General features: G+C 36.7%; 1 protein-coding gene and 1 long non-coding RNA gene across 3 annotated transcripts; one reads left to right on the top strand and one right to left on the bottom strand.

The window, feature by feature from the left end:
* The first annotated feature begins 7,559 nt into the window (after nucleotides 1-7,559).
* On the top strand, nucleotides 7,560-7,973 carry LOC119768104. The gene is made up of 2 exons (XR_005277921.1): nucleotides 7,560-7,738; nucleotides 7,800-7,973. It is a non-coding gene; the product is annotated as an uncharacterized LOC119768104 (long non-coding RNA).
* An 814-nt stretch (nucleotides 7,974-8,787) lies between these two features.
* LOC6037724 (transcription factor MafK) lies at nucleotides 8,788-10,165 on the bottom strand. 2 transcript variants are annotated; one of them, XM_001847553.2, is made up of 4 exons: nucleotides 9,920-10,164; nucleotides 9,764-9,839; nucleotides 9,528-9,563; nucleotides 8,788-9,448 (listed from the first exon to the last, which is right to left on the bottom strand). In XM_001847553.2, the coding sequence occupies exons 2-4, from the start codon at nucleotides 9,800-9,802 to the stop codon at nucleotides 9,083-9,085; spliced, it is 441 nt and encodes a 146-aa protein (XP_001847605.1). In that variant the 5' UTR covers nucleotides 9,803-9,839; nucleotides 9,920-10,164; the 3' UTR covers nucleotides 8,788-9,082. The 2 variants fall into 2 exon arrangements, with proteins under 2 accessions (XP_001847605.1, XP_038114463.1); XM_038258535.1 differs by lacking the exon at nucleotides 9,528-9,563 and having other exon boundaries at nucleotides 9,920-10,165.

Genomic DNA, 10,165 nt, shown 5'->3' with positions numbered 1-10,165 from the left:
AATATGACATAAATGGGGTCGCAGAACTCGAATTTGATGTAAAAAGTAAGAAAATTAAATGAATACAAAAAAAGTCCAATACAAACCAGCGAATAATCGAGTCTGGACTGTGCTTATTTTCTGCTTGGGAGTAGGGTTTGGGTGGGGGTGACATATAATTTGCCGAATCCTCTAAAAAAAGGGGAGTTTTTAACAAAAGTCTACCCGAATTTTATTTTTCAGTCATCGTATTTATCCAATTCGTGCTGTGAAAATCATCATGTTGCAATTAATTCAACCCTTTATTTATTACTTTTTCTTAAAGGCAACTCTACAAAAATATTTGTGCAAAGCATTTTTAATGTAAAAATGAAGATATCAAATTAAACATAACAAATTAGCGAATACAAATCAATTAAATTACACTCGTCAAAATCCTTAACCGCTCTCGGATTTCGATCGGGATTTTCCGTTCGATTCTCGGCTCGACGAAAGCGACGAAGTCTTCGTCCTCGTTTCACTCAAGATAACCTCGAGACAAATCGCTCAGTTTGGGATGATTGCATTTTCTTCCTTTGGTGCATTCATTCATTCATGGGTAGGACATTTAAAAATCTCCAAGGTTTTACTTTTTTCTCGTTGAAGGTTAGTGAGCACTCGAAACTCAAGTCAGCTGAGCTTAACCGCAAGGTTCTGATTCATCCTAGTTGCCTAGATTTAGCAAATGTCGCTCGTGATGGCCAGTACTTTCTCACGTTTCGAGGTCAAGAGGTACAAGAGCGATCCTTTCTCGTGCCGCCCGCTCTCGATGCGATCGGTCGCGTCGTGCATCGTGATCGTGAAAGTGTGAGCACATCTGGTGATACAGTTTTTTCAGACACGAGGCATTAAAGTAGTGCAAGCATGATTCGATAACTAAAAATACCAATTTGTTTTTGAGTCCATTAGATTGATCAATTGATCGAGTCTTCGTTCGCTTTGACCGCATTTTTTGAGGGGGAGGTGTAGCGTAAGGATCTAGTTCATGACTAGTGTGAATTGTATGTTAATGTGGGTACTGTAAATCACTAAATAAGGCTCGGAACAACGCACTCAATATTTTCTAGCGTTCAACTTTGTTAATATGGTTGTAAGGGTGGGTACAGATTTTGTAAGGCTACCAAATCTTGCTGACTGAGCAATAACTGTTAAGGAATTGTTTAAAGAAATTTTAAATTTGGGATTTGAAAATATCAAAGCGTGTCGTATTTTAATGTTTACAAATTTTACTTTGCCGAAAAAATCTGTATTACAATCCGACCTGTTAAAATGAGGACCCAAAATCCGTACGGTACGGAAAAATCCGAACAGTTGGTAGCTTTAAGCATACCCATAAGGACTCTCACGACAAATATCAGCTCATTTGGATGCAATTAGAGGTGGGCAAAACCGCTCTTTTATAGGAGCCGCTCATTTTCGTTCGCTCATTAAAAAGCGCCGCTCTTTTGAACGGTTCTTTCGCTCTTTTTTTTTTAATATGGATGAAAAGGATTTTTTTTTAAGAATGGTATGATTTTTAAAGCTAATTCACATTGGAATTATATAAATTATTTGAAAAAATATACTAAAAACGAGAAGATGTATGTCAACACTTCTACTTGAACCCAAACGTTCGAATGATTGAATCGCATCAAAACTGACTTTTTATAGTCATCATATTTTCATGAGCAACATGTTCGGCATGAGTTTCTGAACAAAACGTAGTACTTACTAGGCTTCGGTTAAATTTTAATAGTAGTTTATGCAACAAGTTGCAAAAAGAGGATTTTTTCAGCACGAGTCGTACATTTATCCAACGAGGTTCACCGAGTTGGATAAATACGAAGAGTGCTGAAAAAATCAAGTTTTGCAACGAGTTCCATACAACATTTTTTTGCAAATCCAAAAAACACACATTGAGTGAAATTTTAAGTCAAATTTTCATGTATTTTGTCAATAAATCGTTTAAATCAAAAAAAATGTTGAAATGTGTTACTTTTCGAAACAAGTGCTAAAAAGTTCAACTTTTCAGCACCCATTTGAGTGCTGAAAAGTAGAACTTTTCAGCATTTTATTTTTGGTACAGAAAAGTAGGCTCTTCCGTAGTTCAAGAATGACAGGAAAAGTAAGTAGTTTCACGACGGAATTGCAAAAAATTGTTTTCATGTCTGAAGTTTGTGACAACCCATATTCAAGGTATAGAAAAGGAAAAGTGCGTGACAGGGAAGAGGGGGTCTTTCTGAAATCCTGTAAATCTCTGGACGTAATATTTTAACAACCCCTAGTGTAGAATGATTTTTATAACAACTTTTCTTTAAAATGTTTATTTTTAATTTTTATGAGCCGAAAATTATCTCTAACTTTTCTCAGCGCTGGCTGAACCGATTTTGGCCATACCAGTTGCACTCGATCTGTTTTGAGGTCCCATACGCACCTTTTGATTTTTATAAAGTTTCGATAAGTAGTTCAAAAGTTATGTATAAAAAGGTGTTTTTGTATTTATCCGGATGTTAGACCGGAAATCGACTCAAATACCATCATGTTATACATCGTTTGCAAAAAAAACCTTTCCAAAGAGTCCAAAACATTGAAGATCTGGCAACCCTGTCTCGAGTTTTAACCTCTTACGAGCAATTCAAGCTCAAATCTGGAATTTTTCTGGTAATTTTGTACCCGACCCTCTCCGATTTCAATGAAACTTTTTAAACATGTTATCCTAGGCGTGTATAAGCCATTTTTGTGTATATGGAGCCAATTGTTCTCGATAATGATATTTGAGAAGGGCGTAAGTAATTTAAATATTTTTGTATTTTGTAATTAACAAATTACTGTAATTCAAAGCCGTTGCATCGTATCAAAAAAATGGTCAAAGACAAACTTGTAGGAAATTGGACGGGCTTTCTGAAAAAAAACACTTAAAGAAAAATACACGCCATTTCGATGAGATTTTTCAATTTTTAAGTTTAAAAGCTAAATGTGAAGGTGATGTCACGATTTTTTTTCGTTAAAATTTTTTTTAGGAAATAGCCTAAAATGTTACAAAAAGACTCACGAAAAATGCAGGACGGTATGTCTCTCCTAAAAAAAACGTAACTTAATCCACCTTTAGGTGGTTGGTGCCTTCCTCTCATTTATAGAGTGATTACAATGGTTTATGGATCTCCCCTAACGTGATCGCAGCTCCTAAGAGGTCCTAATAAAAATAAGTGACGTGTAAAAAAAACAGACTTCCTACAGACTTTTTGTCATGATTATACAGACACCGCCTTTCAGGAAAATGGCATCCCTCTACAAAGCTTTTTTAGTGGCGACCAGACGGGACCATTTGAGGTTATGTAAATTTTTTAAACTGCTTGTAATTTTAGATAGGTAAGTCAGATCTTGAAAATTCTTAATCCACAAGAAAGGTCTTCTCATATGCTTTCTAAAAATATATAACATGGGAGGGTTTCATGAAAAAACCAACTTTTTTACCTTAATTTTAAATTAATATGAAACAGTTTTTTTTTTATTTTCACAAAAGTTTTTAAATACACGAGCAAACTGCATGAATTTAAATAGCAACTTAGGAGATGTTAAGACGGATCGATTAAAACCATTCCGGCCAAAATCGGTTGAGCCTGTGACAAGATATTCCAGTGACATTGATTTTGTACACATGTCTACATACAGCCAAACACACAGACATTTGCTCAGCTGGTGATTTTGAGTCGATATGTACAAATGAAGGTTGGTCTAGGAGGTCTAATTAAACAGTTCATTTTCCGAGTGATTTTATAGCCTTTCCTCAGTAAAGTGAGGAAGGCAAATACACAAAATCATTTACTAAAACTGTTTTTTTGAAAAGTTTTCTAAACGTCAAAATTTTCAAAAACAGATAGTAAGAATCGATTCCTCAGACAATTTTACATAAAAGTCTCTGTATTGACCATTGTCCTATGGAGTAGTGCGGTGCCTGTGTGGACGCGCAGTCCTGTTTTTTGTGTTATTTTCCGTCTCTTTTGTGTCGCTGTTCGAGTGCATGGGGTGATTCGTCATTATAATTCAATAATAGCATCATTGGTGTGGTGCTTTTCGGGACGCGCAGTTCTGTTTTTTTACCTTCTTCTTTTTTTCATTATTTTTTTTCACTCGCGTTCGTTGGCCGATGAGTTTTTTTGTGTTGTTCTCTTCTTATAGTTTTCTATAAAAACGTACCTATTTTTTTTTGACTAGCAAGTCGTATTGCTGGATTAAGTCCTTTCTATATCATCGATGATTGGAAGGCACGCCGTCGAATATTTTTTTAAGGCTTATGATATAAAATCATTTCAATAAATGAAGCCCATCCTACATCACCGTTGATCGGAAGGCACGCCGACGGAGAATTTCTGGAGAACCGCGGTCGAATTAATACTATATTGAAATCCCTAGATAGGTATCTTTCCGCAGCCGGCTGCCTAAGATTTTTAAAATTTCAACCGATAAACAAATTGCTCATGGTCGCATCACCTACCACAGTGAATCCTGACCTCATACCCATCTTACTAACCCCTCAAAACTCATGTGATACTTTGTCGGAGACGCAGTCGATTTGGCGGTCCCATCACTCAAGTATCGGCTAACTTTCCCATCCACTTCCCCGTGTCTTACCACTGGTCGTGGCCGGCGTCGGTATTGATCAGCACGATAGGGACCTTTGAAAATTGCGAAGGGGTGATGATTGGTTCCTACTTTTCATCTGTGGTCCACGGAGCAATGTTTGGGGGTCCTGGTCAATAACGAAGTAGCAGCTACGGGTAGACACCAATGCTATGCTATGCTTTTTTGTATTTTAGTATTTTAGTATTTTAGTATTGTAGTATTGTAGTATTTTAGTATTTTAGTATTTTAGTATTTTAGTATTTTAGTATTTTTGTATTTTTGTATTTTAGTATTTTAGTATTTTAGTATTTTAGTATTTTAGTATTTTAGTATTTTAGTATTTTAGTATTTTAGTATTTTAGTATTTTAGTATTTTAGTATTTTAGTATTTTAGTATTTTAGTATTTTAGTATTTTAGTATTTTAGTATTTTAGTATTTTAGTATTTTAGTATTTTAGTATTTTAGTATTTTAGTATTTTAGTATTTTAGTATTTTAGTATTTTAGTATTTTATGAAAAAGTGCAGTGCTTCTGGGGACGCGCAGTCCTGTTTTTTCGTGATCGTTTTCGTCTCTTTTGTGTCGCTGTTTGTGTGCATGGGGTGATTGGTTTTATGTGACTAGGTTTTATTTTTTTATGTTATTTTCTTTCTCTTCATTTCCGCAGTTTGATTTGCAATGCCTTTCCGTCGGGTCGTGTTTTTTTCGCGTTCGTCGTCGGTGTGTTTTTCGTTTTTTTTTCACGTGCGTTTATGTGTGTAAAGGTGCGGCTGGCTCTGGTTGTCATCGATGACAATTGAGCCAGTCTGATTTGCGATGCCTTTCCGTCGGGTCGCAGGGTTTTTTCGCGTTCGTCGTCGGTGTGCAATAACAACAAAATCTTATCATACCATTTCAGCTCGATAAACATCTTAACTCGTCGTTCGCTTCGTTAATCAGCACCCCACTAAACATCAACCATGTAAAACTCGTAAAAACATCTCAATTAAAAAGTCAGACTGTTAAATCCTTCATCATTTAATTACAAATAATTTTGGTTCTATCTTTCCACAGCCGGCTGTCTAAGATTAAACCATTTCAATTAAAAGTTAACACCCGATAAACGGGAAATGTCTCATCCGCAGCATCCGATTGCTTGCCTTGAGAATAAAACATAATACCTTTCAACAAACACTATGATTTTAGGTCGCATCATCATCTTCTATGATGAATCCTGACCAAACACCCTATCCTACTAACAAATTTTCAGGTTCCTGGCGCTTGTGGGGTGTAAGCACAGAGTAAATCAGCTGCCCTAGTAGCAACCTGCGCTAACATTCCCGTCCTTTAAAATCGAGATCTACAAACTGACATGGCGGGCGCCGTTGGTGGCCAATGACTGTTACCTATTCGCAACTGATCTATAGTTTTAGCAATCATGGTGTTTTATCTTTTCGGCGCATTCATACATGCTGTTGATAAGGGAAACGCCACTTGATTGTCGAAGCCTATGATCAGTAGAGCTGAAAGGATATTACGGTCCTGTTCAGCAAAGGAGAAGGACAACCATGGGTGGTCTCTCATGCTCATGCTCATGCTCATGCTCATGCTCTGTATTGACCATTGTCCTATGTCCAATCCTTGTGAAGATACAGCGGTTTTAAAAATAAAAATGTTGAAAAAAAGTTTTTTTATGGTTTTTTGCAATTTCTAAATGACAGACTTGATTTTTCAGTCTCGTAAATATTTTTACCGGAAAGCTCGTCCAATTTCCCATAAGTTTGTCTTTGGCAGTATTTCAATTGGATATGGGCTTACAGATATGACCTTAATTACATTGCTCATAACTGAGAATAGTTTATTTTTTTCATCGTGGTAGAAACATGGATTTTTAAAAAGCTTACGTGAATATTAAAACGAGTTCAATAAAAAAGCTCTCAAAGGCAAACTTATGGGAAATTTACGAAACTGAAAAATCAAGTCTGTCATTTAGAAGTTGCAAAAAACCGTTAAAAAACATTTTTTTCAACATTTTTATTTTTAAAACCGATGTATCTTCACAAGGATTGGACATAGGACAATGGTCAATATAGAGACTTTTATGTAAAATTTTCTGAGGAATCGATTCTTAATATGGGTTTTTGAAAATTTTGACGTTTAGACCACTTTTCAAAAAACAGTTTTAGTAAATGATTTTTGTATTTTTTTAGGAGAGACATACCATCCTGCATTTTTCGTGAGTCTTTTTGTAACATTTTAGGCTATTTCCTCAAAAATTTTGAACGAAAAAAAATCGTGAAATCACCTTCACATTTAGCTTTTAAACTTAAAAATTGAAAAATCTCATCGAAGTGGCGTGTATTTTTCTTTCAGTGTTTTTTTTCAGAAAGCCCGTCCAATTTCCTACAAGTTTGTCTTTGACCACTTTTTGATACGATGCAACGGCTTTGAGTTACTATAATTTGTTAATTACAAAATTCAAAAATATTTAAATTACTTACGCCCTTCTCAAATGTCATTTTCAAGTACAATTGGCTCCATATACACAAAAATGGCTTATATACGCCTAGGATAACATGTTTAAAAAGTTTCATTGAAATCGGAGAGGGTCGGGTACAAAAGTACCAGAAAATTCCTGATTTGAGCTGGAATTGCTCTTAAGTGATATTTGTGTACTTTTTTATTACTATTGGATCTTAATTAAATCTAGATGAAATTTGTGTCCAATCTAGTTTTGATAGTTTTGATTGATTCAAGCTTTTATGAGTGCTCTAAAACCTGCTGTCCCTATTCAGACTGTAGTCCGGATTCGCCCCAGATGACGGTAGGTACTGGACATGTACATTTTGAAACCAACAACTTAAATATTCAAACCGTGGCTAAAACTTTTGCACCCTAGCGCTACTACAATATTTGCGGCTAATGCCAAAAGCTTATCGTATGTCAAGGATGTGTGGTGATGTCAAAAGCGAGGTAAACACAACGTCAATACTTTTTGTTTACAAGCCTACCGACAGTTGTAGGTAGAAAACGCGGTTAGACATATAAATATGTTCACTATTGCAAAAGAATTCAGTAACAATCCCACTGTGAATCAACATGGATCTGAAATCGTTATTTAGTGGAGAAGTGCATTTAAGGTAAAATAATTCACAAACATTACAGTGATAAAAATTTCTAATAACATTTAATTTATTTTAGAGCTATAATTCGGCTATCGATCCACTGAGCCGACCCAGCAAAGACATCAACAATGGAGGTTAACATCTTCCAGCCCGAGCGCATTCACGGAAATCCTCGGGTTAATTAATAATAAGTACCCAATAGTATGTTACATTTCAATGTGAAATAAAGTAAATTTCATGAAAATTTTAAGTTTTTTTTTAAATGATAAGTTGAAGAAGGGGCAACATTTTTTAAGTAACCGGATGAATTATCAAATTAAATAATTTTTTTTTCATTGTTGCACACTCTTTGTGACTATCGAGTTCGGCAAAATTCTACCGAAAACAGCATAGCTTATTTGAAAAATGGACTGCGACACTTGTTTCTACACTCAAACCCCGATGGTTTGACACCAACTGTTGTCAAACAAACGGGGTCACTTTTTAGTTTGACACCCCTTTTACACGGAGTTCACAAACACTACCAAATGCTTGTTTTGATAGTGTTCGTGAGCGCCGTGTAAAAAGTGACAGTTCGTCACTTTTTAGTTTGACCAACAAACTAAAAAAGTGTCAAACGAAAAAGTTACCAACCACCGGGGGTTGAGTGTATTTCTAATTTGCTTCAAAAAAGACCTGTACTGTATTTTCTTCTCTTTTGAGTTATTGATGCAGTTTGAAAAAATCGTGTGATCTTTCAGAAAAGCCTGGATGACTTTGTTCTAGAAATCAGGAGGAAATCCAGTGTTTTCGCGAAAACTTCACACGTAGCTTCATACGTGGGACAAACTTCAAATGCGTTTTTATCAGCTTGTTGTTTTGCATATGGGACATTTATGCGAACATGGGCAGTGTACTGAAACAACTTTTTACATTGTTTTGGTTAAAGAGATATCCTAGTTTCAAAATTGAGTTTTATCATATTTTTCGGTAAAAAGGCAAAAATTAAGAATTTAAGGTTGTTTTGATAGTAAATATTAAAAGCTCCATCAAATTTGAGATTGTTAAAAAAAGAAAAAGTTTTATTCGAAATATTTTATTTATTTAAAGAATGTTTATTTAAACAACGACGTGTTTCTATGTTTAATAATTGTGTTTATTAATGAAGAATATTGTGATAAACTTATGTACAAAACTAAAACTACACGCACCAAAAGAAGTGTATTGCAAAATGCTCCTGCGACGATGAAGTCGACAACGTTTACACACTGTGAATGAGGACGGAAACAAATTCGTTTCCTTTGGACCAATTGTAATCTGCATTGCAAATTAAGAGCTATCCAGAATGTACTGCTTTCTTGGAACAATTCTCCGCGCTCCTCACATCATGTCCATCTCCTGGGGCAGCGGAATCTTTTTACTGACGGCAAACTTGCGCAGCGCCTCGTAGTTCCGTCGTAGCTTTTCCACCTCGTCCTGCAGGCGCACCGTTTCGTCGTGCATCGCCTCCATGTCGCGCCACTCCTGGGACTTTTCCGTCTCGAGTTCGTCCTTCTGCTCGATGCGCTTGATCCGACAGCTCGCCGCGTAGCCACGGTTCTTGAGCGTCCGGCGGCGCTGCTTCATCCGCACGATCTCGTCCCGGGTGAGGCCACGCAGTTTGAGCGTGCGGTTGAGGTCCCGCACCGAAATCGACACCAGCTCATCGTCGGAGATGTCCGGAATGGGGCAGGGCGAAAGGGGAGCCTGCAACGGAACGGAACGAATAAAAGTTACCACCGTGTGGTTGATTCGGGCGCGTTGATTGGTGCAGGAGGATAATTACTTCATTCCAGTGACTTCTTTTCGGATGCATCATCGACTACAAGAATACAGAGAAGGGGGGAAACACTTAAAATCTACTCGATTTTTGCTGTGGTTCAGCAACTATGCGTGCGTCGTGGCCCTGAGCCGAGCTCAAGCGATTCAAATGAAGTCAGTCAAGGACACGGCACACAGCACAAAGACAACTAAACACTTCTGGTGTTGAAGAGTGATGTTCTCAAAGGTGTTGCGATTTACCTGATTACTTTTACGTTCCCGTTTGATCTCCTGGGGCATCGTAATGGCGGATTTGGTTTGCCCTATCGATTTTATGCTGCGAACGAAGGGAATGAATGTAGAATGCACAGAAATACAAAGAAAAGAATTTTATGCAAGTCATTTTCAGATAATTACCTGCTCTGCTGGGCTTCCCCTCTCTAGGTTCAGCAACTGTGGGGAATGTTCGAGAGGTCGAGGACAAACGAGCTAAATATTTTATTCTTTTAATATCAACTAAACAACACATAAATAACTTAATTCCACTAAAAGAGGTAAAACTTCTAGTTTGTTATTGTTTCCGTACGCTTTGAATCACCAATTCCTCCCAAAATCCACCCAACTGCGTGTTTTTCGATTTGTTGATGATGATCTATGATGACG

The sequence above is a fragment of the Culex quinquefasciatus genome, chromosome 2 (genome assembly GCF_015732765.1).
Source record: "Culex quinquefasciatus strain JHB chromosome 2, VPISU_Cqui_1.0_pri_paternal, whole genome shotgun sequence".
Taxonomy (NCBI): domain Eukaryota; kingdom Metazoa; phylum Arthropoda; class Insecta; order Diptera; family Culicidae; genus Culex; species Culex quinquefasciatus.
The sequence above is the reverse complement of the archived record's forward strand: the minus strand, read 5'-3'. Positions and strand labels throughout refer to the sequence as shown.

Coding starts and splice junctions, on each gene's coding strand:
- LOC6037724 (XM_001847553.2), bottom strand. CDS start 9,802: ATGCCCCAGGAGATCAAACGGGAACGTAAAAGTAATCAG. Junction 9,564..9,763: donor GGGAACGTAAAAGTAATCAG/GTAAATCGCAAC, acceptor GTATTCTTGTAG/TCGATGATGCATCCGAAAAG. Junction 9,449..9,527: donor AAAGAAGTCACTGGAATGAA/GTAATTATCCTC, acceptor GTTCCGTTGCAG/GCTCCCCTTTCGCCCTGCCC.